Here is a 27140-nt window from a genome sequence, read left to right on the forward strand (position 1 = left end):
GCACACACACACACGCACACGTGTGCACACACACGTGCGCATCCCCCCCCCTTGCCCCGGCCTTGCGTTTCCCGGTACCAGCCAGGTGGCAGAGGAATCAGTCTCGCGACTCCTCTGGCTAATTAACATAAATTGACACTGACTAATTAACTGTTCCAGCTCGTTAAAGCCCGGATGCTGCGTCTCTGGGAACAGCAGGCAGCCGGGCCCGTGGCTCTGCCATCCCGCGGGAAGCGCCGCGGCCGCCCCCTGCCCCGCTCCGGGCACCGGCCACCCCCGAGCGTCCCGGCCTCCCCGTCCCCCTCCCCCTCCGTCACACGGGCTGCACCGAGGCTGTTAACAGCAGTAACGAGCTTGGGGCCTAATCCACTTATTTCTGGCTGGTGCAGAGGGCTGGCGACAGCCTGTTTGCAGCGCCGGGAGAGTTTGCTTGCGGCCGCGAGACCGCGCGGCTCCGGCTGAAAGCCGCAGGGGCTGGTATCGCCGGCGCCATGGAAAGCGTCACCAGCGAGCCTGGCCTGTGAGCGCCCCGGCCACCGCAGCGACTGTCCGGGCTGTCCCCAGCCCTGGCCACCTGCCAAGGGCCAGTTAAAGCCCAGGCCAGGAGGTTTCAGCGCCAGAGGCACTGGGGAGGGCAGGATGCTCCACATGGCATCTGCAGATCTTCCTGGCTGAGTCAGTGCTGGGGGACACGAGAAAAAGTCTGTGATTGAATTTAATCTGCGCTTAAAAAGTGGCCTTGTGAGCTCGATGGGATCCTGCAGACGGGCTCGTTCGGAGGATGTTGGGCGCCGTGGCCGAGTCCCCGCTGGCCGCGGCCACATCGCCATGAGCCGCGGTCTGGGCAGCCGACGGGGCGACTTTCCCCAACCCCTGCCGCCCGCAGCCGCTCCGCTCCATGGGGCTGGATTTCCCCGTGGCGCTCGGAAACGGGCTGCAATGTATCCGGTCGCAAAGAGGAGATCGGAGGGTGAGCGGTGGCCCGGGCGGCAACGGGCCGGTGTCTCCCGTGGGCGCGGGAGGAAGCGAGACCGCGGCCACCTGGGAACATGACTCGAGAAATTCCCACGCTCTGGGGCGGTGCCAGGGCCGAGCCGGCAGCGAGCGGTGACGCTGCCAATGTCACCTGCCCGGGAGCGGGGGTGGCCCGGCGAGCGGGACGACGAGCAAAGCTTGCATCAGCCGGGCAGGGAGATAAGGAGCCCTTCCCCGTCCCTGCCCTCCTGCGCAGCGGGGACGCGGGAAATCCGGGCCCTGTGCAGGCAGGTCTGCGGCTCTGCAGGAGCCTCCGCTCCGCTGCTGGAGGAAGGAAAAGGAAATTCCTCGCTTCCCTCTGTGCTAGGGCGGCGCGGTTCCCGCCGGGCGTGCAGGGCCGTGCCCATCACCGGCTTGCTGCCGGGCCTGCCGGTGCACGCTGCCGCTTCCCGCTGCCCGTGGCTGACTCAGGGCTCCGCGCCTGTCCCGCCGGCTCAGGGCAGCCCCCGGCTCCGCGTGGGAACGGCCTGGCCTCGGCAGGAGCGTGGAGCAGAGCCGGTGCCAGCCCCAGGAGCTGGCAGGGAGCAGCAGGCTCCCTGCCTGTCGGCGTTTCCCAGCCTTGGGGAATGGGGGGCTCTGGGCTCGGACGGCGCGTGTTTGGGTGCCTGCTCAGCGATTGCCTCGTTCCTGCCCGGCGGTCTCGTGCGAAATCCCCGCAGCCCCGGCTCTGTGGATTAAAAACTAGGTCAGCGGTAGATCCCCAAAAGTGGCTGCGATCAGGGAATGGCCATTCCCCGAGACTTGCTCCCTTCGGTAGCTTTACCACTGAGCTGGAAGAAAACAGAAATCGCTGCTGGTGGAAGAGGCCTGAGCCCGGGCAGGGACGGGGACAAGCCCCAGGGTGGGCAGGGGTCCCAGGGCACCCGCGGGGATGCAGAGCCTGGAGCAGACGGGAGCAATGCTCTGGGACGGGGAAAGAGCCGGAGGGAAAGGATGGTGCTGGCAAGGCAGGGAAAGGGCCAAGCACTTGATTTGCGCACCGAGACGTGATTGCGGCTGCGCTGGAAGAGGAAGCAGCGTCCCGGGACTGGGCTTCCCACGCCGAGCACGGGGCAGGATTTGGGGAAGCAGGGGCAGCGCTGGGGGCGGCGGATGGGGAAGGAGCCTGCGCGGGGCCGGGAGAGGAAGGGCTGATGCGCGACCCCGGCGCTGGGCCGGGGCGCAGGAAACGGGGGCGGCCGGGCCGGGGCAGGAAGGCAGCTGGTGGCCCCGGCTCGGCGGAAGAGCGGGAGGAAAGGCCGGGGGCCGTGGCCGGAGGAAGCCGGACCTCGCCGCGCTGCCCAAGCGGCTGCGTTTTGGGGCAGCCGAGGCGGATTTCCTCCACCCCGGCGTGCACCGGGAAGAGCCGCACAGCTCCGCCGGGGGGGGGGGGGGGGGGGGGGGGGGAACGGGAAAGTGGCCGATCCGACCGCCTGGGCTGGAAAAGCCTGCTGAGCCGCTCACCCGCGGCACGTCGCGGACGGCTGCCGGCAGGGCAGGGCCGGGGCGGAGGCCGCCGCGGATCCCTGCTCCGCTCGACGGCGAGCGCCGCGGCGTGGGAGGAAGGGGCTTTCCGTCTCCGTCGAGCGCGGCGCGTGTGCCCGGCCGTGACCCCCGCTGGGCCGCGCCGAGAGGGGCAGGGGGAGCCAGCAAATCCCTCGGGAAACCCCGCTGCCGCCCCAATGCGACGTGGAGTTTGCAGTCCGGAGGCTGGGCGCCGCGAGCCCGCGGCCACGTTGGGTCCCTGGGGTGCCACGTCGCCCTGCCTCCGGCTTCCCGGGGCCGAGCCGCGGCTTTCCCAGCTGGTGTTAGTGCACAGGAGCCGCTTGCCCCGGTGCCGCAGCGGGAGAGGAATTCCCTCCGCAGCGGGAAAGGGCCGTTCCCATGCACGCTCCCTGCTGCGAATGCCTCTCCGCAGCCCTGCAGGTCTCGGCGTGTCCTGCAGCAGCCGGTGCCGTGCCGGGACCTGCTCCGCAGCAGGAGACGCCGCAGCTGCTTCGGGGTCGGCATGATAAAATCCCTGCAGCCGCCTCTCCGGGGGGATCCACCAGCGGCCCGGCTCATGGCACCAGGGAAGTGGCATGGGTGCATGCTGTGTTGTGCCTGCTCCGCTTGCTCCCACCGTGCGCTGCCCGTCTTCCCGTGCCGTGGGCTTCGGAGACGCCCGGGTGCGACCCCGGCTGTCGGGTCCCCCGTAAGGGGTAGGGTTGAGTTTGAAGGTTGAACCTCTGAGCTCCTGGGGACATGGACAACCCTCTACTGTGGGTTTGCACGGCTCCTAGCCCCACAGTCCGGCTGTTGTGGCATGATGAGCAGAGACGCCCAGAGGCCACGGTGAGGGGATGTGGCAGGAGCGGGCCGTGCTGTCCCCATCCCCCTGCTGGGCCGGGACACAGGACATCCCTGCCAGGCTGGGAGATGCCTCTGGGCATCGTCCCCCCGGGATGCTGGGGCCACATCCACCCCCGGCAGCCCTCGCTGCTAACCAGGAGCCCATGCCGGGATGTCTGGCTCAGCCCCCGGAGCCCCGGCCAGGTTCTGGGAAGGGCGCTGGGGAAACCCTGCTGCAGCAAACCCCAGGGGCGACTCTGTCCCGCGCCCGGCACAGGCTCCCCTAAACCTCCTTTCGGCTGTGATGGAGCGATGCCGCCGGGAGGGGACCGTGACCGTGGCACCCTGCGGGTCTGGACGTCCCTGTGCCGGGCGAGGGGGTTGTGGCGGCGGGGAGCTGCCGGAGATGCGGCAGCAGAGCAGGGGATGGAGCTGTTAAATATTTATAGGTGCTGCCGGAGCCGGTTTGGTAAAATGGCAGCGCAAACGGAGCTGGGGGGGGGGGGGGGGTCGCTGCTGCGTGCGCCCTGCGCTCCATCTGTCCCCCCGGTCTGCACCGCGCTTTGTCGCGCTGCGCGGCACCATCTGCTCGCCGCCGCCGTGGTCCTGCTCCGCCCGGGCCTGGCTCCGCTCCCCGGAGGGGCTGCTCCCGCCGCCGGGGGCTTGTGCACCGCTGCGTCCCCCCCCCAGCCGGGCTCGCGGGGCCGCGAAACGCACGGGGAGGGCTCGCGGGAGGCTGCTGGCTCAGTCCGAGCAGAGCCCGGGCGAAGCAGCAGTGCAGCACGGCGCGTTCACGCCCGGAGGTTTTCCTCTCGACTCCGTTCCACAAGTGCAATGAGTTTAGCGGTCTCGGACGGTTAGGAAAGGAAGGGGCCAGGTGGGCAGCCCTCCCGCGCAGAGGCGCTCTGATGCGCCGCGGCAGTGGGGATAATCCAGGTGAGCGGGGAAGGAAGAAGAACAGGAGGAGGGAGAGGGAGGGGGGAATGAACAGATGGAGGGAGCCGGACGCACAAAGCGCCGTCGCGCTCTCCTCGCCTCCCCCGGCTCAGCCGCGGCCGCCCCGCGCCGCTTTGGTTGCGCTGTTATTAGCCTTTCTTCTCGCTGATCGGCTAATTCGGGCGTGCGGGTCAGGAGCGCGAAACCCCGCTGCCGCCGCCAGCACCACCGCGCCGCCGTCGCTCCACCTGCCTCTGCCAGGCTTCCCGCCATGGACTTGTTCGGAGGAGAAAACGAGGGCGCGTGTGCGTGTGCGTGTGTGTGTAATTGCTAATGAGGAGCCGCACCAGCTAACTGAGCGCTGCCAATTAAGGCACATCTCGCTGGGGCCTCGTGGGCTGCGTCCTGCCCCGATTTCGGCCAGGAGGTGGGTGGTGCAGGGCGAGGGGGGCTCCCGGCTCCCGCAGGCTCGCCTGGCCGAGGGGGGGACACATCGGCACAGCGTGACACCAACACGAAGCGGCACCAGAGCTGTCACTGTTGCACAAGAGTGGGGGCAGAGCCACCCTCGTTTTCCAGATGGGGAAACTGAGGCCCAGAGCCGGGGGGCGTCCGGCACCTCCGAGTTATGAGCAGAGCCAGGTTTGTGGCAGCTGCTGTTCCCACTCGCTTGCAAAGGCCGGGAAAAGCCCGGGGAGGCAAAGGGCTGGTGCGGGCAGGAGCCAGCGTGCCGGGTTGAGCCGCGAGGCTGTGTGCTTCGGGGCACCACACCGCGCTCTCGCTCCGGGCCGGTACAACAGCTCGGTGTGGCTGCAAGGGCAGCACAAGCTTCAAAGGGATTCCTAAGGAACTGGAAAAACCGGGAGCTGGGAAACCTTCCTATCGCAGGGGCAGCGGGGAGGGAGGTCGGGGCGCCAGGCCTGCCCCTCGCAGCCCCCCGGCCGCAGCCCTGCCGAAGGGGGCACGGGACCCCCCTCTCTGCACCCATGGCGAGCACGGACACCCCGGCCCCCAAATACCCCCATTGCGGTGCTGCTGGGGCGGCTCATCCCGGCTCGGCGGCTCCTGGATTCGAGGTGCGGAGGCTCAGCGGAGACCCCCGCGCCTCCGGGGCTGGTGGGGAGCAGGCCCTGGGGTGCTGCTCGGGGGGCCCTGGCCCCATCACTAGGGCTGGGGGGGACCCTGACCCCCACCTCCCTGGTCCCCCGTTACTGGTGCAGGGGGTGGGTCCCTGACCGCCACCTTCGTGGCCCCCCATTACTGAGGCTTTGGGGTCCCTGACCCCCCCCACCCAGGTCCCCATCACTGGGGCTCAGCTCACTGCCCCCCAGCTCTGGTCCCCCACCACTATGCTGAGGGTCCCTGACCCCCGGGTCCCCAGACCCCCCCCATCCCTGGGGCTCCGTGTTCCCTGCCCTCCATCCCCATCCCCCTCCCCTCTGGGGGTCCCTGACCCATGGCCGGGGCTCGGGGGTCCCCATCGCTTTGCGGTGGGCGGGTCCCCGCGGGGGGGGGGGCTCTGCCTGGCCAATGGGAGGCCGGCGAGGGCCATTACCTCATCGGCGCGAGCCCCCATTGGAGGAGAGTCCCGTTGCCTGGCAACCGCCTCCGGCCCCAGGACCAGCCCCGGGGGCGGCGGGCCCCGACGTGCCCCATCCCCCCCCCCCCGGGGCCCCTCCATCGCCCCGAAACCGGCCTCGGCGCGAGGTGCCGACGAGCCCCTACCCAGCCCGGCAGGACGGGGGTCCCCGTGGGGGGGGGGGTGCCCAGCCCCCCGGAACGGGCTCTTCTGGGAAAAGCAGCCGCTTCCCGCCGGCTCTTCCCTGCTGGGAAGTGGCGTCGGGAGATTCCCACTGGCAGCGGTGGTGCACGTGCCCTGGCAAAGCCTCCCGGGGCTGGAAACGCGGGGAGATCGGCCTGCCCGGTCCCGGCTCCGCGCTGCCCGGCTCGTCAGGCACCGGTGCGGGATGAGCTTTAATTGCCTGCGCTTTGATGCCCGTAACCTCTGCCCCGCGGGATATTCGTTACCTGCGGCAAACCTGCACCTGGCATCTGGCTGCTAATCCCCGGGATTAGCGGGGCGGGCGGCAGATGGAGCCTGGCCAGGCTCCCCGGCGGTGCCCGCAGGCACGCTGGTGTCGGTGGGGGCCGCTGGGGTGGCCAGAGCCAGCTGGAATTGGGACCAGATGGAGCTGGGAGCGTGGGGGTAAGGGGGGGGGGGAAGCAACGAGGGGGCCGAGGACCGAGGGATACGGGGGGACGAGGGGGCTGCTCCAGCAGGGGAATTCCCGCCCCGGGATCTCCCGGGCTCCCACTCCGCCCCCGGGAGCCCGGCCGGCCGTGGGGAAAGCCCCAGCTTTCTTGCAACCGCAGCATCAGAGGGAAATGAAAGCTGCCCCGGCCTCCCCACGCGCAGCCTTTCCCAGCTGCCGGGAGAGGAGGAAGAGCCTTTTCTGGGAATCCAGCACGGTGCCCGGCCCTGGAGCCCCTACGGCACTCAGACGCGTGCACGTGTCGTCTGTCCCGCTCAGCTGCTCCCTGGAAAATCCTGCAGTGGGATCAGGCGGGGCAGAAGCGGGGGGGGAAGATGAGCGGGAAGCGGCTGCGAGCCCCCCCCCCCCCCCCCCCGCACGCCTGCAAAGCCCCTCGACCGCCGCTGCCCCGCGCCGGGCCCCGGCATCCTCGGGCGCTGCGTGCTAACCTCAGGGTCCCCGCTCAATGGGAGGAAGGAAACCCTCATCCTCGGGAAAGGCTGGACGCGCACGGGCTTCCTCCCGCCGCCCGCGCGCCGGGCCCCGGCAGCGCCCGCTGCCTCGTCCCCCCCGACGGGACCCTGCCCGGGCACGAGGGGACGGTCAGCGGTCGCGGCCGGGGCTGCGCTGGGCCCCGGCGGGCGGTGATACGAGGATGGGGCAGAGCGGGGTCCCTGCAGCCCGCCTTGCCCCGCCGGGGCTGCTGCTCGCAGCTTTTCCGCTACGTTTGCAAGCCCAGTCCTCTCCCCTCGGGCGTCCGCCTTGCTGAGACACGGGTGGGAATCTCCTTTTCTTCTCCTCCGTGCTGCAAACGCGCCTGCCGCCACCTCGGGCTCTGTCCCGGGGGGGTTTCGGGAGCACCGGCTGTGCAGGACAGCCCGCCGTGCCGGCAGACGCAGGCCCTCGTCTCTCCCGCTCCCCCTTCCTCTTCCTCGCTGCCGAGCCCTTTGCCCTGCTATGGAGATAAGATGCAGGCGAGTCCGCCGCCGGCTGCCTTGCTCCGGGCGGGCTTCAGGCCCGGCGCTTTCCTCGCCCTTTGCTCTCGTGGGCTGGGTGGCAGCTGGGGTTTGCTGCGCCCGGGAGCGGGGCAGGACTTCCTGGGGTGGGAGATGGGACTGGGAGCGGGGCAGGACCTCCCGGGGTGGGAGACGGCAGCGGGAGCGGGGCAGGACTTCCTGGGGTGGGAGACAGGACCGGGAGCGGGGCAGGACTTCCCGGGGTGGGAGATGGGACCCCGTTCTGCCCCCCATCGCTGGCTCCGTGCCGAGGACAGGGAGAAACCTCAGGGAGGAGCTGGGCGACTCCGGCATGCAGAGAGCAGCTGGGAGCGAGGGAAAGCCCCCATCCTGGCACGGCTCCAGTGCTTTCCCTTTGCTCCTAGTGGGAATTTTTTTTCCACGAGGGAACATGTCGGAGCGGGTCGAACCTGGGCCGGCGTTGGGAGGACTGAGCTGGCGCCGTGCTCAGACCCCGGCAGCCCTGAGCCCGCGGCCCCAGACGTGGGCTTTGCAGGGGCCCTTTCACGCAGCCGCCCCGCGGGAAGGCGCCTTCCTCGGGCCTCTGCGCCCCCCGGAGCATCCCGGCTCGGGCGGAGGGGAGGGGGCTGCAGGGCTCGCGGCGCTTTTAATTACCCTGGAAATAAATCAGCGCTCGGCTGTTGCTGTGGAAACAGCCAGCGGCTTGGCGCTTCATTAAGCGCCGCGCAGCCGGGGAGGCTGACGAGGGGCGCCCGGGGGTGCCGGGCGGGCTGGGTGCTGCCCGGGGACAGCACCCTCCTCTCCCGGGGCGGCCGCAGCCGTGCCCGGCGGTGCGGGGCCACTGGTGCAGCGAGCGGCCGGGTCTCTGCGCCCGGCCGTGCCCCCTCCCCGAGCGGGGCCGGCCCCGGCAGCGCCGGCGGGCTGCAAGAAGGGCTCCTGCCTCCGCGGCGCAAGGCTCCTCCGGGGGAAAAACACGTCTATCGGATATTTAATCTCTGGGCTAAGACCTTTCTTATTTCATTTGCAATAATCTTGCTGGGGCAGATGGTGCTCCCGTGGCCTAGATAGCCGGCGGGAGCTCCCCGAGCTGCAGCGGCCGCCCCGGGCACGGCACGGCCCCGGTGAGGGGTCCGGCTGCGCCGAGGGGTCCGGCTGTCCCGGGCAGGGGCCGGGCGCCCCGTGGGGCTGGCCGTGGGGCACGGGCCGGGGGTCTGCGCTGCGGGGGCACGAGGAGGGGCCCCCCCCGCCGTGCTGGGGAGCCTGGTGCCAGCCCTGGTGCAGCACGGCCGTGGCGACCAACGTCCCCTCACGGGGGGGGACACAGATCCCGGTTGTCCCTGAGAACTGGGGTGTTTGGGAGCAGGGAGGAGGAGGAGGAGGAGGAGGGGGAGGAAGCAGGCCGCAAAGCAACCCCGGGACTGGTGCTGCTGCACGGCGAGGCCGGACAACAAGGGGCGTCTGGTGGGGTGTGCGGTGCCGGAGCGCGCCGGAGCGTGCCGGAGCGCGCCGGAGCTCGCTGGAGGCGCCATCTCGCGGCAGCGGGGCCGGAGCTGGAACAAAGGCCTGGATGCGGCCATGGTGCCGGCCACGGCCACGCGGAGCCAGCCGGGATCCGGCCACGGCTGCGCGGAGCCAGCCGGGATCTGGCCGCAGCCTCCGTGGCCTGAGTGCTGCTTCCCCCCCAAAACGCCCCGAAGCGGGCAGAGCCGAGCCCTAGCCCGGCTCCAGCGGGGGACGAGGTGGTGGCATCTGTTTTGGCCCCAAAGGCCGGCGCGTGGCTCTGTGTGGTTTTTCCCAAGTAGAGCCATTGGGCTAATAAATGCTACTGCCTTGTTCTGTGCCTGTTTTTCCCTTTTTTCTCTCCAGAAAAGCCCCCTGGCTGGTGCGTGACCGTGGCCGGGGAGGAGCGCTCCGGCCGAGGGGCCGCGCAGGGCTGCCTGCGCGGGGACGTTACAACCCCCTTCCTTTTCGTCTGGTAAGGGAGCTGGCAGGTCCCTCTGCCAAACCGGGGTGTCCCCTCTCCCAGCCCTGAGTCACCCTGACTGAGGCAGAGCTCCTTCCTCCTCCTCCTCCTCCTCCTCCTCCTCGGTGATGTCACCCCTCACTCATCCCCGAGACCACGGGATGCCTCAGCCCCGGTCAGACCTGAAGGGCAGGTTGGGCAGGAGAGGCAGCAAGGTGAAAAAAAACCCAACCCGCTTCATAAAAGGCAAAGAAGGAGGCGGTGAGAGCTGCCCTTCCGCGGCAGGTCACTTCACGCCACCGTAGATGACGGTTTTGACACACAACGTAACCCGCCCAGGCGGTTCAGCAAAGGATGTGCCAAGGTCTCTGCGGAGGGAGAGGTTTGTTTTCAAAGATTCTGAGCGGGAGCAGAGGGGCTCAGCTGAGATTAATGATTCGAGACATCTTTAACTGCTTCTGGGGCGGGATAATTTCTTTAAGCTGTTGCTGAAAGATTTCTCCTGTTGGTCTCTGTCATCTCTGATAAGCATGTGACATCTAAGAGTAAAGCGCACAACAGAAATTCATAGCAATGGGCTTATTAAATGTATATATGTATATATCTTGGTAGGAGCCAGAACAACAGCTGTTCTCAGGAACCCAGCTCCTTGGAGCAGTGGGGGAACAGGACTGCCACTCCCCTGTGATTGGGAAGTGGAGGAGCAGGTAGTGTCCTGCCCCTTCCCTGTACAACGGTCTGGGGTTTTTACCTAGACCTGTATCTTAGGGGTTGAGCTCAAATTATTTAGGGTCCCTGCTGCCTCCTTTTTGAGTCGAGATACAGACCCCTCATGTGAACACCGCCTGGGGGCTAAACTCATCGCAACCCCCAGAGCAAGGGGTTGAAGCAGTTCTGGTGCAAGGAGGTTCTTCCGAGTCCCAGCAAGAAAGAGGATCAGGACTCATGGGTCACTTATAAATGGACTCAAAGGGGAAGTTGTGAGCTTTAACATACCTGTAATTTCTCATCTTCCCACTCACTGCCAGCTGGAGCTCTGACTTCAGCAAGAGAAACAGTATTTGTACCTCTCAAAACTAAGCACCATTGTTAATAAATTGCTCCTCTCAAATACAAACAGGAGGAAGCCTTCTCATGGGATTTTACCAGACAACAAACACACAAACAACTGTTGGGAGTAAAAAAATATGTTTTTTCCTTTTAATTACATCAGTTATCAAAGAAAAAAAGCAGTGGTAACAAAAATACAAAGCTCTGAGGGTTTCTTGTTTTGTTTGTTTTGTAATAAGCTGAGCATCAGTGCAATTGTTTTAATTTAACTTCTGCTCCGAGTCTCTGCTGGCAGAATATGAGTAGGCTTTGCCCAGCACCAGCCGGTCACGCAGCAGCTTGAAGAAGGCGTAGTAATTGCTGAAGAGGATCAGAGCCAGTGAGATAGTCTGGTGCCACTTCTCTGAGGAAATCAGTGAGTAAAGCTGGTAGAAGATGACGGCCCCTTCCAGCAGAATTAGGATGTTGAGGATTCTTAGTGGCTTGCTGAAAAAGAACTGTAGAAGAGAGACCACGGTAAGGCACTGAGTGAAGTCAGGCCCTTCTAGAGGTGTTCTCGACAGGACACGGGAAACAGAAACCTGTGAGGTGACCCACGGGGATTCCCCTCTGGAGACACAACGTGAATGGCTCTGGACAGAGGCCCAGTCTGCATGGGTCAGAGTCACCCTGCTGGCAGCATTGAAGGGAGATGTAGGACTAGCGTTAAACACAGTACCGAACCCAGCCTGATCCACTGCCCTCTGGTATATCCCCTGGGCAGTTCTCATGCTCAGAGAGCCACCTCTTGCAGACATGGACTCTAAGGTGTTCAAGGCAAACAGACCGTAATCCTGCCAGACTGCTAAAACTAAACTCCCAGAAAGAAAATGTGATCTTACATGAAAGCGGAAGTGTGAGACGTCTGATGGTACAGCCACATTGTAATGACCCACAGCTTTGTACACATTCTTGCTGTGTTTCACTAACACTCCCTGGGGCCACATGCACTCCTCTGTCCACCTGCAGCAGAAAACAAGCAGAGTTTTCTTAATTCTACCTCCACAGCTGGAGACAGGGGTTAAAGAGGTCTACTTGCATTCCCACCATCAGGGAGGATAATGTACGAGCTGCTTCCGGAGTGTTTTCCGTAGTAGTAAGCTGTGGTCATTTGCGAGGGCAGAGTTTGGTCCACTGAGGCGTGTAACTAAGGCAGTGACAAACTGCAGTTATCTATGGCCAGAAGCAGCAGGCATCTTGCCAAAAAATGGATCCGCTTGCCACACTTTGAAGTGGACAGTACGGATATTGTCTGTATGCTGTCAGATGTGTCAGCTGGCAACTCTGCTTTCATTTCTCTTTCTTTCTTTTCTTTTTTAAGCAACAACAGGAAGAAGAGAGATGGCTGGAAAGCTGACTGCCCACTGAGCTCCTCATCCAGCCTCTGCTCAAGCCAGCTTGCCAATGGGCACACGAGCTAAGAGAAACCTCCAGCCCTAGCCCCAGGAGAGAGATCCTTACTGATGCTGTAGCACATTGGAGCAGAGGGCTGGATCGACCTTCTGCCAGCAGCCCAGGTGTGCTGCAGCTTTATGGAGCAGGTCACAGTAGCGAGCAGGTAAGAGGTACTGCATCAAAATCACAGACGTGCTGATGGAAACCAGAAGGAAGAGCTCACACGACCAGCGTTTGTCATAGTACTGGGTGTTCTGTGGGGGGACAAGAAGAATGTGTGACAATGTGTTTGGACAGCCTCACCTAACAAAACCATCAAAACACACAGCACTCAGACAGGTAAAATGGGGGCTTTTCACATAGCTATTAATCCTGCTTGAAAAAGGAGCGCCCACATAGGATGGCTGCTGTACAACTCCTGAACACACCATGGTGAAACATTTATGCTATCATCATCCATCAGCAAAACTGGGGAAATAGCTCCTTCTGCCCTGATGCTCTTAGCTCAGTTGATGATGGGTGAGAACATCAGATCCTCAGAGGAAGGGGATTTGGGCTTGTCCCTGAGGTCTGACAGATTTACTGTAAGACATTTGTCTCACTGCACAATGTACTACGAAACTAAATAAAACAGCTAAGAATCCTAATAAAATCTGTCCTCTTTTGTGTTGCCTTCCTTATTAAAGTCAATCCTCTTCTTGTCCTGGAGCTCTGCCCTCACAGAAGATCAGTGTATGAAGGACTAGTCACACTGGAGTCCTTTAGCTCCATGGGGAGGTGGGAGGAAGACACTGCTCCCTAATAGATGGATGCACATTCTCATGAACAGTCAGAATACAAGCTTTACCAGGTCAATATTGTCCTCTGTTGTCTGGAATTTAAGCAAAGTTAAACCTAAATCTTTTTGCTTGTTACTTTTTACAAGGCCTCTAAATTGGTTTGACTAATAAAGCTGCCTGCACACACAGACCAGGCCTCTGACTAACTTCTCCCACATTCCGGCTAAGCAAGAAGTGAGAACCAGACATTTTCCATAACCCTGCGTCCTCCTCTCCTAGGGACTCAGAATGCTCCCTAGCCAGTCCCACGCCGGGAGGAGCGGTGTGAAGCATGCGCAGTGCTGCAAAAGCGGCGGCTGCCCTCACTCACCTTCACAAACCAGACTGGCACAAAGGCCACGTAGTAAGCACTGAGCATGGAGCTCACCAGCACCTCTTTCATCCGCCAGTTAAAGTCCATTTTCAGGTATTCCACCTCATTGCGGATGAGATCTGGGGAGAGGCAGCAGGCATGAGTGGGCATGGCCTCCATGCCGTACATTTGTCGAGTGTGCTGCTTCCAGGTTTCCTTTAAGACAGTCAGGTAGTCTCTGCTCCTGGAGTTCACCTCCCCTGTCTCTCTGGGTCCAATGTTGGCCACCTGGGAGAAGAGGCCTGTCTTCCGAAAGTCACAGTTCAGCTGAAGGAAGGGAATGTACATGCCAAACCTGGAGCAGCAAAAGCACAGAAGGTTGGTTACTTCCTTATTAGCATGTAACGCCTTTGCTGGTAGTACACATTACCATCTCATATGCCCTCCCAAATGGCATTTGGTACCTATATAAACTCCAGAAAAGAACACCTAGAACACACCACAAGTTACACTTTCCAAACATCAAATTGCAGCCTTAACCAGACCCCCTTTGATACTGTATGGACTCTAGAAGGGCACAACAAAGATGTGTGGGTGATATTCATGTCAGCAACAGGCCAAGCAGTGCCTCCAGTCTCTAGCTTTCCTCCTTCTTTGGTCTGCTTGATCCCTTGCACATCATCTATTTACGTAAGATCACCCTCAGATCTCCCTCAGTCTCAGATCTTTATGAGATGCTTCCTCCTGCATCTTCCAGAGGGAAGGGAGCAATTCCACTACTTGACTGGAAGTAGAACTGGCTTCCTTATGTTGGTTAACATAAAGCAGGGAGGGTGTTTGTTTGATCCACTCCATTGGGCAGAGGTAACTAAGGACTAAGGTAAACTGAAGAAATGGGTTCTTTGTATACCATGAGAAAGGCAGGCAATCCTTTCCAGAGGTTATGAGCAATCTAAGAACTACAATTAACACTTTTATTAAAGCTGAAACACAGGTAAATGGTAAAGATATGCCCTGAGACCAAGAGGAGATGTGACATAGCAAGGAGGGAACGGGTTGTTTAAGTTTTGTTACTGGGAAATTGAGTGCTTATTTACTTCAAGCTTCCTTGCATCTGAGTAACACCAGTACACTGAAGAAACATTAGAAATCACACACAAATGAAAGGGGAGATACTTACGGGTAACACAGGAACAGGAGATTAAGGAAAGAGTAGGTTCTGAAGAGGTGAATTATTGATCGACACAAACTCCAGCCTGTGCCAGTGAGAACAGCAAACCGAGTGATCACCAGGAAAATAGAGCGTGGCAGGGATACTTTGCCACTCTGTGAAGCCTGCCGGGAGAGAAGAAGAAGCAGGGCAGAAGGAAGACTAATTCACTCTTCCTCCAGAAAGCAAATAGGAAATGAGCAGCTTCAGTCTGAAAAATCAGTCTCATATGCATGAAGAAAGAGCTAGTAGAAGGCTTTGTTTGAGTGCCGCCATAAAGGAGAGGCCTCCTTCAGACTGGATTCTCCAAAGCCCAGGGCCAGGGTTGTGGCCTTTTCCCTCAAGCTGGAATGAGGAGAGCTCTCATGTTAAGCTCTAGTAATTATCTGCATGACCAGTCCACTCTCCAGGACCTGCTCACCACAGAAAGCTTCTGCAGTCAGCAGAAACCGAACTAGATTAATTTCTCCTTGCAGAAAGCTAGAGAGAATAGAAAGCTCAGAGAACAAAAAAAAGAGCCAAATACTGTTCTTTGCAAGGAAGAAAGCAAAATGACTACAGTCTAGATGAGACAGTAATTCAGAAACAAACAAAAGGACAGTGAGAGTCATGACCAATGGTTTGAGATACTCATCTCTGTACACTGTTCTTCTGTTCAGAAACCATGCCTAGGTTTCTGATCTGAACATAACACAAAGTTCTTTAGAAAAGGACAGAATAGTTTGAAACTGCAAAAGGGACACACAGTTTTGCATTCACTTGAGAGGAAAGAATGGTTCCGAGATCCACTCGGGGACTTTACCTCCTTCACAATAGCACCAATCAGCCGGCGTGCCAGGACGATTGTTGTCACTGTCAGCACGTTGAAGTCAATAAGATGAAAATTCTGCAGTGACAAAAAGAACATGATTCCATTTTCCATCAGGCAGCAGAAAAACACAACTGACAGAGAAGTTCCCCAAATTATGCTTTTCTCCTTGGGCTCTCTCTTCCAAGACCAGGAGAAGAATGCCAAGCAGACAGCTAGTGCCCAAAATTTGCCAGATGAGAATCACACGAGCAACCCTGCAGGACTGTGGAGTTGCATGCATTTTGCATAAAATAGAGATAATAGAAGCCTTCATGGCCCAAGAGAGAGTCCCTGAATGGGGCCAAGACAGCAGTCATCCTTTGGTGCTTACCAGTGACGTGTGCGAAGGTGGATGGGAAGGTGGGTACCACCACACAGTTTTGTAGATGTTGATGTAGTGGACAAATAGAGCAATGAGATGACAGAAGAAGAGCTGAAGTTCAAACAGCACACTCCTCTCCACAGGCAGCTCCGGGATCTTACAGTGCCGGAGGGGAACGACTGTCTGAGTTGCCAGTGGTGGGCTGGAAAGGCCTGTACCTGAACCGCTCCTAGCAAGGTAAACCAAAAGCCAGCAGTCACTTCCCTGAGATAAATGTAACACTGTCCTCCAGCCCACATACTCAGATTGTAGAGGTAGGTGGCTCTAATACTGACTGAAAAACTTAAGCTAACTAAAATCGTCAATGACTGCCACAAACCAACAGCGTCAGCACCCTGAGGATGTCTAGAACGACTGTTGCAGGCAGATGTGAGCAGGAATTTGCTCAGGGAAAGCAATATTTGGAACTAGGCCAGTTGACAGCACCAGGTCATTTGATATTAAATCCCCTGTTTTGAGTCAGGTTCAAAAGTCATGGCTGTGTCGTGCTGTCCAATGGGCAACCAGTGGTCTTTTTAATTAATTGCAAGTGTTTAGGCCTCGAGTTGCTATTTACATTTCTAAGAGTGCTTGAACGTGAAATAGAGAGCAATTAAACACAAGCCCTTTCTCATTCTTCAACTTCTATTCAACTATGGAGGAAAAACAAGTTTAGTCAGAGGTGTGTATTCCTGTGTGAGCACGCACACAATTCCAGACACCCACCCTTTTAATCAAAGGGAAGGGAGTTAATATGCACTAGATATATCTCCCCTGATTTGCAATCCCTAAATAACAATAGTCAAAGGAATCTGGGTGCGGGTTTCAAAGAAACTACAGAGCATTAGGTACCAAACTCCTACTGAAAATCCCAAAACAAAACCACAAAAGTCTTGGAGTGTGACTGCAGGAAAACCTCTAGCCCAGGGATGGACACAGGCAGGTCTAACCAGGCTTTTTAAAATACAAGCCTGACAGCCTCAAATAAGGCATGTGTGATGACTTAGGAACCTGAACTTTCTCTCTGTAATCCCCAGATTGCAAAGTTCACAGGACTGATTTGGCTTCTTGTACTGAATAAATCTGCCAATAAACTCTGTTCTTGTACACTGGTCCTCCAGAAAGGCTTTAAATATAGATACAAGGCCCTTTCTGCTCTGAGCAGACACACAAGATCTAAGGGTCTTTTTCAAGAGCAGAATTCACAAATTTCCCCCTCAGCAATATCACATGGGGACACATCCCCTCCATCACTGAAGGCTTCCTGCGCATCAAGGCTCCCATAGGCATAAAGAGCACCGAGCACTTTGGAACTCCTCAGCCTGAACCGTATTTAAGTCGTTGGTATCAGATGGTATGGCTACAAGAACAAATTACTTGGAGGTAAGCTGGGGTGTGGATTTGTACTACATTAGCTACTTTGCGATAAGTACCTTTGTGCATGCTCTCACAGCAAAGTATGTACAAGGTGGATTGCCCCACTCTCAGTGGTCTTGCACTAACTTGTTTGAGTAACCATATCCATATAAATTTCTTGGCCTAGGGCCATAAGCAGGGAGTATGTTAAGACAGATCTAACACTTTCCATATAGAGAGTTCATAATGCACCTCCTGCTTACGCAGCTGTGTGTGCCTGTCGGTGCACTACTTCTCTTTCCTCCTCTCTACCTCAGAAGCAGAAATGCAACCGACCCTCTAGACTAGAATCTGTCAAAGTGCAGCCTACGCATCACCTGACCTAGCCAAACTCTACCCAGAAACACCTAACCTGACATACACTTTGGGGCACAGCAGATACAACCACCAGAGTTCTGGAGTCAGGCTTTGGATGAAAATTTGTCTCTATTCTTACTTTCCACGCAATGGTTGGCAAAGGCTTTTGAACACTCCCAGAAGTCTGCTATGGTCAAATCAAGCACTTAACAGTTGCAGGTAAATTAGAACCACCTCTCCGAATTACAACACGTAGCATGGACATTATCACATATGACAAAAAGGATTTCAGCTAGACACCAGGAGTCAGTGTGAGATGGGAAGATACAGTCTGGCCTCATGCCTGCTTCAGAAAGGAGGTGCTGACCCAGCTTAGGTACAAAGAGATTTGGGCTTACCTGGTGCGTGAGCGCACACCCGTGACAGAGGAACTCGTGGAATGGCCGGAGCCGCCAGCGGCCCCAGGTTCACAGAGAGGATTTCGGCAGTAGGATGTCCGGTTAGGGCCCCGCCTTCCCCCTGCCATAACAACAAAGGGTTCGGAGGGTTGTTCCTCGAGGTGGCTTCTCTACTGTTCACTGTGTGATTATTTCTTCAGTCCTTAAAACTGGAAAGAAGAGATTTATAATTATGGCTTATCTGCTTACCACACAGCTGCCGACCAGCCGTGACCGACGAGTCACGCTGTTAGCTTGCAGCAAAAAGCAGAATAATGCAACTTTGCTTAACCCTTTCCACTATGGGCTAAGCTAAGCTACATCTCCTCCCGTCTTTGCCACAGGCTATAGATGCGGCCTCAGATAGTTACTGACGCTCCTATGACATGCAGCAGCTTGTTAAGGTGCTATGAATTGTTTGAGAGTCTAAAGCCTAATGTATGCAGGCTTCGAACGAGCAGAAAGCAGCTCTTCATGCTTCTCTCCCAACCCAAGGCAATTTACAAGGAATTTAATCTGCATCCCTGTGGTGTTATACCTATTTCATAGGCAGAGCAATACACTTACAGAGATGTTAAACAATTTGCCCAAAGGGTTCAATAAACTGGGGATATTATCTAGGTCCCCTTTTGCCCAATTTTGTGCTGGATTCAAAAATTCACAGCTCTTTTAAAGAGCTGCAAAAGCAAGCAAGTTGGCTCACATCTTCTTTGCTCCTTTAAGGTGGGAAAAAAACACTGTAGCATTTTTAGGGCATTTGTTGTTGTTGTTGTGTGTTTGCATGGCACGGAGCTCAATGGCACATTAGCCCACAGTTAAATTTTGTAGGTCTTGCTTGCCACAGTGTAAACAACAATAATAATCCCAAAGTTTTAAAAACCTCCTTGTTATTATGTATAAGAAATCTGGATTCTGTCTACATTAGAAGAATCTATACAACTTAAAGAAAGAATAGGATGATAATATACCATTTACCAGAAGTGAAGTCTGAGCTATGAAGAAACTTGGATCAGGCCACATCGACTGCTAAAATTCCTTTTTTTGTTTGTTAATTTCCAGTCTGCATCACTCGGCAATTAGCATCTAGAATAAAGAAACTTTGCTAAAGGTTTAAAACTGCCCTCAAACAATTTTTAAAGCTTCCACTAAGTTCCAGAGTCCCCCCCAGAACAGTTATACTAGTCCTGGACACCAAGGTGCAGGATGCACCTGGGGCTAAACCCAGGAAGAAAAGATAGCTCCAGGGATGGGTGCCATCGCACAGGCCAGTGGGGCACAGAGATGCCTATAGCACAGGGGGGAGGAAGAAGTGTGAGGGGTACGGAGTGAAGAGCAGAAACCCAAGTATAAGGCATGGCACAGCAGAGTCCTTGTGAGCCAGGGACACGGAGCAACTGCAAGTGACACCAGGGAATAGGAGGGGCTGTGCACAGGGGGCCCCATGGGACAGGACACGAGGACTGCGCGAGGGGCACCAGATAGACAGGGCACTGCCGGGGCAGGTGAAGGCAGTGGGTTTGGGCCCCAGTGCAAGAAAGGCACTGGGGAGTGTGGGGCAAGAGCTGGGGAGCTGAGGGGGTCTGGGGGGCACGCTGGGTGACTATAGATGCTATAGGAGCTCTGGGAGCTCAGGCAGGGGCTCTGAGGGGGCAGTGGGGGCTCTGAGGCCAGGGGCTATAGGCACAGGGGCGCAGACCAGGGTCTATAGGGGAGCAAGCAGGGCCCACATAAGCTCTGGGCGGTGCAGGCAGGGACTATAGGAGAGAAATGTGAATTCTGGGGGCACAAGTGGGGACTGTGGGAGAGGAATGGGGGCTCTAGGCACTCTGAGGGAGCAGTGACGGCTGTAAGAGCCCTAGGGGTGTAGACTGGTGCTATAATGGCGCAATGGGGGCTATAGGGGCTACAAGGGCTCTGTAGCTGCAGGCCGGGGCTATGGTGGAGCTGTGGGGACTCTGGGGACTGTAGGGGAGTAATGAGAGCTATAGGAGCGCTATGGAGGCTGTGGGAACACAGACCAGTGCTAGAGGAGTGCAATGGGGCTCGGGGGACTCTATAGGAGCTGTAAGAAAGCTATAGGGGAACATCAGGGGCGCTGGAGATTACAGGGGGGCTATGGGCGAGCCGTAGGGGTGCTATAGGGGCTGCAGGAACGCAGACCGGGGCTCGCGGGGGGACGCTGTCGGGGCTGCAAGGGCAACAGGGGCCGTAGGGGCGCAATGGAGGCTCTAGGGGAGCAGCGGGGGCTGTGTTGGGGCCGTAAGGGAGCTGCGGGGCGCGCACCGGGGCCGCAGGGCAGCGGAGGGGCGGCTCCGGGGGCTCCGGGGCCCCGGGCCAGGCCGCGGGCCGCCCCCTCACCACGGCCGCCGGGGGGGCGGGGCCGGCCGCGGGCTCGTCAGGCGCCCCGCCCCTCAGCTCTGCGCCCTCCTCCCGCTCCCGGCTCGGCTCCCCCCCCCTCGCCCCGTGCCCGTCTGCCGCCCCCCCCCCTCCCCGGTGCCGGGCCCCGGTGCCCGGTGCCGCCCCGCCGCCGCCGCCGCCGCCGCCGGCCCCCCTCACCCATCTCCGGCCGCCGCTCAGCCTGCGCCGCGCACAATATGGCGGGCGGGGCCGGCGGCGCGATGGCGGCTGCGAGCGGACAATCCTCCTGGAGGGCGCGCGCGCGCCGCCCGCCCCGCCGGCACGGCCACACCCCCTTGCGTGGGCCACACCCCCAGGGGGCGTATCCCCGCCAGTCGCCCCGCCCACCCGGTAGACCAGGCAGCCGAACCCCCCAGCATAGGCTGCTTTGGCCCGGCCTGGACCCCAATCCACCCCCCGGGGGACCCCCCCCCCCCGAGGGCCCTCACCCCACAGCAGCCCTCCTGCCCGGCCGTGGGCCCCCCAGGCCCTTCGGGGCTCCAGGGGTGATGCCCCCACAGCGGCTCAGCCCCCAAATCCACCCCCCACTCGCTCCCATCTCTACTCCCCCCTCCGGGTGCAGGGCAGGGGAAGGCGCCTCTTCGTTAGGGCTGGTTCCCTCCACCGCCTGCTTTACGATGTTAACAGCCGGCCGTCAGCGAGCCCCGCGCAGGGCACAGGAAAAACCCTGACCCTCGGACAAACGCTCAAACGAGAGGTCCAGCCTGCCCTCTTCTCCTGCATGGCGATGTTATCCCACAGCCCCGCTGAGCCAACCCGCTCCCCCGGCACGGTTGTCCACGGCACCATCGTGCCCAAAGCATGTGCAAGGTGCCTGGGCACGTTCAGCCCTTTGAGGTTTGCCCTTTCGGCTTTGGGCAGTAAACCATATGCTACCAGACTCTGCCCGATAAGAGCAGAGAGGACTCAACTTTAATCAGCTTCCACTCGTCCAGCCAGAACCTGACCATCAATGCAGAAGTCTGCTAGAGCTCTGCCAAGTTGCTACTCAAACCCCATACGACCCCCTTTCCTGATGAAGGGTCTTGGATGAATTAATTAAGCAGCCCCATGGCTCCACCCTGTGCAGCCATGGAGATCAGGGCTTCCCACCTAAACCTGAGCAAAGCCTGGGCACCACGCTCTACCAGCCTATGCCACACACGCCCTCCACCAAGAGATCCTGCAGACGTAGTCTGAACACTTCACTCTCTCCACCTCCTTTTACAAAGCGGAGGTTGTCTCTCTCTCCAGGACACATGAAATTCCCCAGGAAAACTTAAATATTTTAAGCATTTATGCAAAATCTGTAAGCTTAAAAGCAGGACAGACTACCTGCATGGCATTTACCTTGAATCTCTGCAAAACTGACAACAAAGTTCAAGATCCATCATGACTTTGAGAGCTGTCTCTTACCTAATCCATCTCACATGATCCTTAACCTCTTAGATTTTTTTTCAGATCTAATTTTTTCTTTTATATTCTATGTGACTTTGAGTTGAGAAGCTTGTATCAGACATTTATATACTACCAGCATTTTGATGCATCCTTTGAACATTTTCAAAGACACTGCAACAGTCAGTTCTGGTTTAATAGCAAATATTCTCTTCACACCCTCCCTTCCATCACCCTTTGGACAGAGATCCCAAGAATTACAGCTTCAGATAAACAGCGACTCTGCAGCAGGAAGAGAAACAGAAAATCTCAACAAAGAAATTCAATGTTAGGCCTTTATTATTATAAGGAATGACTAATCATTTAAAACATCTGTTGAACACTTACTGCTAAATACCAGCCACGCAATAGCTTGCCAGTTTCCTATACAAGTTATTTTAAAACTGTGATTCACCTTGATCAATTTTCGCCATCTTTACCAAGGGCTTGCAGCATTTTTCACTGAATTCCTTAACTCGTGGGTGTTTGATGCTTTAGTACAGATGGAAGATTATATAATCTTGTGAACCACCCCTGCCTAGGCTAGAGGCAAAGCCATTTCTAAAATTAATGAACTTTCACAAGACCAATCTTTCATTTCTTACTGATTTTGCAACCTTCATTGTGTACAGCCATCAAAACCAAGAGTATCCAGACACCTGCAGTTTTAACTCAATTTTCCAGGTAGAACTATAAAGGTAACAAGTGGAACCTACTGATGTCATGTTAAAAACTGAGGTTTGTTCCGTAACATCACATACAAGCCTTTGATTGTATTGGGTTCTACAGCCAGCAGCAAAAGGAACAGCTGTAAGCTGTACTGGGAAACATGCTTTCTGTTTCAGTACTCAAACACGCTCCTTGCTCTCCAGCTTTTGAGGCAGATGAAGGAGACTCCAGTGTCCTCCAATACACTCCCAAAAGCTGGCAGTTTCCTATTTCCCATCCACAATAAAGTGAAAGGCATCTTAACTGTGTTACTTTATCATATCTGAAATCAACTAATTTGAGATTCATCCCACTTTGCAAAGAGGAGCAAAAAGAGAACGGAAGCAAACATTTCTATTGACACATATGGTAGTAACGGAAGGCTCAGCTGAGCAGCAACAGTAAAGGTTTCTGCTCACAGGAACTGAGCTTCCTGAGTAGAAAAGAGGAATAATATCTACATTTGGGATGGAAGTTCCCATGGGGGATGACTGGCCTGCAGAAATTCCTCCCCCTCAAAGCTTACAAACAGGCCATGTGTCCAACATCTCACCCAAGATGTTGTAGGTTTATCCGTTAAAGAATTTCCCTAAGCCATGTCTTACTCCTAAAAAGCACTATATGCACTTGTTCCTCTCAGCCTAGAGAACAGTTGCCTTAGCAGCACCTCCTGCTCTTCCCTGCGTCTCCCAGCAGACAGGACACAGCTGGTCCCTTCTGCTCTGAGGCCATTTGGGGGCTCTACCACAGGCTGCAGGAATCGCCCTCTGCCCCAAGCGTTCTTTAGGAGAGCAGCAGCATGGGGTGAGGAAAGGAAGACGTGCACATTTAAATTGTTTTTCTTGGCTCTGCTCATGACAGATGCTCTCATACAAATTTAAAAGCTCATTCTGTACAAAAAGAATCATCTGCTCTTACAGCCAAATAGGGAACCCAGCTGTGCTCTTAAGCTGGACCCAGCTTACCAAATAAGGAATTTTACAGAGGGCCATATCAAGGTAAAATGCTATGCTTTCAGTAAGGCTAAGGAATTAAGTTAGAAATAAAAACATCATAGGTAAGTTATAAAATAAAGCTTTTAACCATTTGCTTTATTCAATAATCTGAACAGCAACTTGAAACCAAGGGTAAGGAATGGTCACAGTATGACAACCTCCTTCCAGAAAAAGCTACAGGGGACAACTTTGCAATACCGGTTGGAGCATTTTTCCTGAGAGAGTGTGAAGTCCAGGTTTGTACCAGCTCCAAGCTAGGCCAGCCTGAGTGTTTATACCAAAGGGCTGGACTAGGCACTGAAGAAGCAGTGGCCACCCAGAAACAAGGGCCATGGAGGATGCGACTGCTGAGGCAGGGAAAGCCCTGCAGCAGGAGGGAAATGCAGAATGTTTCTAGACCCAAGTTTCTCTTCAAAAGAACAGTATTGTTGGGAAACACTTCCCCAGACAAGGACATGACTGCCATTATCATGCTGTACAATACCAAACATAACAGGGCCCTTTATCTTGTTTGTGACCTTTACCGAAATCCTAAAAATAATGGTAAGATGGGTATTTGTTCTTTGGGGAATCTGGATATTAAAGATCACTGTGGCACTTGTTTGCTAACAGCCAGCAGAATACTACATCCAGTGGCTAGGTGTCAGTATAAAAGGGGAAGTTATTTAGGTGACTCAGACTTGAGTACTCGAAGGAATTCCTATCCCTCACAAATTTTAGTGAGTCCTGTATCACCCCCGGAACGTCTGGTGAATTAGAGCATCTTTGAGAGACACATCCGATGTTGATGGCTATTTCGGGATCTCAAATTAGCTTTTGCATGCTCTAGCCTGAAATCTGAGTGTTGTAATGCTATGAGAGGGAGGAAAATGTTTGATGCAGGACATGTTTTCCAAATATTTTTAGCATATACAGTTATTTTCAATATATTAAGATTTACATTCCTCCATAACATCAAAACCTTTCACATGAACAAGAAACAAATGCAATGCACAAGAAAGCTGTATTACTCCAAAGGCAGTGTCACAAGATCCACTTCTACTGGTAAAAAACTGCATCATAATAGATGATCTCTATCAAATCTTTTCCACTTGATATAAAAGTTGTGCCTATTAAGAAAAAAATGGGAGAGATTGGTACAACACCATAAACTGATGTTCTAATTACATTGCAAATGAAGATGCATTGGATAAACAAACTGCAGAAATCCAGACACGCTATAATTTTCTCTAACATAAAACTACTGATCCAATTTTAAACTCAAAGAATTGAGGGTAATCTCACCCTGTCGCAACATTTTCACATATTACCATTTTCTTGTTCCTAATGCTCTTAAGATAAGAGGCACTTGTTTAGTAGCTTTACAATTCCAAATAAAATAAGACCTCTAGGACCTACGCCCAGGGCTTTTCAGGCGTGTATTTTGAAGCCATTATACTTCTTCAGCAACACAAGGGTTTATTTCTTTGTTCTTTTATTTATGGAGCTCAGACTTTCAGTGGTCTCAAGATCGGAGAGAAACTGATTAGCTGTCCCCAAAGGAAACGCTTACGGCTGCTGCCTTTGGGCCCAGTGGGGAGACGTGTCCTTGCTGTGTAAGCAGGTTGTTCCACTGATGCCTTCAACTGCCACTCCGTGCGAGGTATGCGGATGATCTCCCAAATCAAGGTACCACTTGGTTTGCCACCATATGCATGCATTTATTAAGATATTTGCTGGAGAACAAGCAAGCTACAGTGGTCACGACAACCGCCAGAGGGAGCCCTGCCACCACGGGTGCTGGCCACCGCTGGCACCCAAAAGCGCCGGAGGTTCGTCAGGAGACATCAGGTGAGCGGCCCTGAAGGGCTCTGAGCTAAGCGTGGCCCAGCCAGGCCTGGAGGACCGCTGGCTGAGCAGTCTCTGACAACAGCATCAAACAAAAGACATTAAAAAAAACAGCCAACCGCCGAACTGTACTTCAGAGCCCACCGATACTCAAGCTGCAATGGTGGCGTGGAAGCAGTATACTAGCAAGGTCTCATTGGACAGCATTTGGCCTTAAATCTGCGGTGTGGGATTTTAATGCACTATAGACTCACTAAGGAATTCCTAATGATCTGCTCCTTAGGCTGCTCTGTTCCTAGAGCATGGGACAACTTCAGTGCTACCTTACTGCAGAGAGGACTCATGAAAGTCAGCATCTCAGCCAGGAACCAGTTCCGAAAGACCTCCTTAACCGCATTTCCCTCTCTCTTCAAATCCACTTAAACTTCCTCCTCCATGAGATCTCAATGGGAGAGCTCTAAGCAGGTGCATATTCAGGCCTCCTCCACACCATGACCTCTGCAAGACTGTCAGTCATGTAACTGGCCTTTTGCAAGAGTAATTTATTTGTGGGTATATAAAGAATGGCTTCTACTTAGCAGCTCAGATGGCGCCGCCCCCACTTCCCACGCAGAACATGTTAGCAGCTTGCAACGGGATGCAAAAATAAACAGGCAAGCTTACCCACTTCATGTTGCCCCTGCTCTTCTTCACCCAAGTGATTCATAGTGATGTACTCTTGACTCCTGCAAATTGAAGACATTTGTGAGTTTCTTTAATGTAAGTAGAAATCAAAAGAAAAGATTCCTGCATGCAATTACACAGGAAGGAAAACATGCAACTAAGCTGAGCTTTGAACAGGTCACAGTAAATATCAATACTGGGGTCTAAAAAGGGCCATCATTTTACATTTTTAAATAACTGAGCAGAATTTTTTTTTTTTTGGCAGTAGCAGGACTATCTATATTCGTTGTCATTTTACATCTTTTGATATTTAAGCTTGCCGATTCCTTTTTGCCCACATTACATTACAGTGCATTTTCAAAGGGCACATTATTAAAGTTATTGCTAATTTATGCAGAAGCATGTGTTTTTTTTAAAATGTCTATTTTAAACATTTTTTGCAATTTTTTACATTAAAATTAACATTTGAAGAATTGTTTCAATAAAGTTTATGCAAGTTGCCGTCACAGTTTATGTAAAAGAGAAATGTGCTATTAAAATCAGACATTTATGTTACCTTTTGTTTTTTGCGATGCATGTTAGCTTTACACATCCTGATTCTCCTGCGATAATTTTCCTTTAAAAGGGGGGTATAGGGTGATCTTTTCATCAAGCAAGACATTATGCCCTGAAAGCTGACTCCAAACCATTGTTGAAAATTCAGTTATTTACACTTTAATAACAATCTACAAATACAACTTGTTGTTTTAAAGTATTCCCCTCAATCATGCACTGCTACAAGCAGTTTGGTTCCTAATGTTCTATTTTTCACCCCCGAGCAGTTTAATTCTCTCCCCCTAGAATGCCAGATTTATTTTGCAGATGGGAAATACAAACCATTTTTCATGTTTCTCTAAGAAGCAGTTTCCTTTGAACTTTATATATATATATATATATATGTACATACACACCCTCTCAGAAGGATATGAGGAGCAACTGCAGCACCCTTCCCAAATAGGGACACATTTGTAACTGGCTTTCCAAACAAAGGCTACCTTAAAGTAGGAAGGGCATCGTCTTAGCCAAGGGGGTCAAGGGGGTTAGGGGTGTTTATATAAAACATAATGCAAGCTTCATCTTCCTCCTAGTGGCAGCTAAGCCTTTGATTTCTCAGCATTCATTTTGTCATTCTACTTTTAAACTAGCCATTTCAGACTCAATCTGGAGTCTGCAGTCTGGAATACCCTGTGAGGCCACCTGAAATCTGAATCATTAATTCAAGTTAAGAACCATAAACACTCTTTCTGCATTAGCCCAGGATCAAACTGCGCTCAACAACTTCCAGGGGGTGAAAAACAATTTTTTAAAAAAACTAAGCTCATTCAATGAGCTTGATAAACTTTTTGTAATTCTTACAAAAAACACCATTTTTAGAATGTCTTCATATTTTAAAAAGACAATTAGCTTTAGCATTAATT

General features: G+C 55.3%; 1 protein-coding gene and 1 long non-coding RNA gene across 5 annotated transcripts; both read right to left on the reverse strand.

Annotated features, from left to right (window-relative positions):
- Window positions 1-10644: 10644 nt before the first annotated feature.
- On the reverse strand, window positions 10645-20287 carry TMEM39B (transmembrane protein 39B). Of its 4 annotated transcripts, none has more exons than XM_067311467.1 (10): window positions 20216-20287; window positions 18635-18742; window positions 17621-17829; window positions 15480-15699; window positions 15101-15184; window positions 14269-14423; window positions 13107-13443; window positions 12024-12211; window positions 11405-11525; window positions 10645-11020 (listed from the first exon to the last, which is right to left on the reverse strand). In XM_067311467.1, the coding sequence occupies exons 3-10, from the start codon at window positions 17746-17748 to the stop codon at window positions 10784-10786; spliced, it is 1470 nt and encodes a 489-aa protein (XP_067167568.1). In that variant the 5' UTR covers window positions 17749-17829; window positions 18635-18742; window positions 20216-20287; the 3' UTR covers window positions 10645-10783. The 4 variants fall into 4 exon arrangements, with proteins under 4 accessions (XP_067167568.1, XP_067167567.1, XP_013808820.1 ...); XM_067311466.1 differs by having other exon boundaries at window positions 18635-18756; window positions 20216-20283; XM_013953366.2 differs by lacking the exon at window positions 20216-20287 and having other exon boundaries at window positions 18635-19963.
- Window positions 20288-21772: 1485 nt separating this feature from the next.
- On the reverse strand, window positions 21773-27061 carry LOC106493348 (uncharacterized). Its single transcript, XR_010886450.1, has 2 exons — window positions 25684-27061; window positions 21773-24302 (listed from the first exon to the last, which is right to left on the reverse strand). It is a non-coding gene; the product is annotated as an uncharacterized lncRNA (long non-coding RNA).
- Window positions 27062-27140: the final 79 nt, after the last annotated feature.

The sequence above is a fragment of the Apteryx mantelli genome, chromosome 27 (assembly GCF_036417845.1).
Source record: "Apteryx mantelli isolate bAptMan1 chromosome 27, bAptMan1.hap1, whole genome shotgun sequence".
NCBI classification, from domain to species: domain Eukaryota; kingdom Metazoa; phylum Chordata; class Aves; order Apterygiformes; family Apterygidae; genus Apteryx; species Apteryx mantelli.

What these genes read in the sequence shown, in the direction of transcription:
- TMEM39B (XM_067311467.1), bottom strand. Translation starts at nt 17,748, where the DNA reads ATGGCAGGGGGAAGGCGGGGCCCTAACCGGACATCCTACTGCCGAAAT. An exon ending in CACCTTCGCACACGTCACTG is followed by an intron (nt 15,185 to 15,479) that starts GTAAGCACCAAA and finishes TTGTCACTGCAG; the next exon opens with AATTTTCATCTTATTGACTT. An exon ending in TCTCACACTTCCGCTTTCAT is followed by an intron (nt 11,021 to 11,404) that starts GTAAGATCACAT and finishes TCTCTTCTACAG; the next exon opens with TTCTTTTTCAGCAAGCCACT.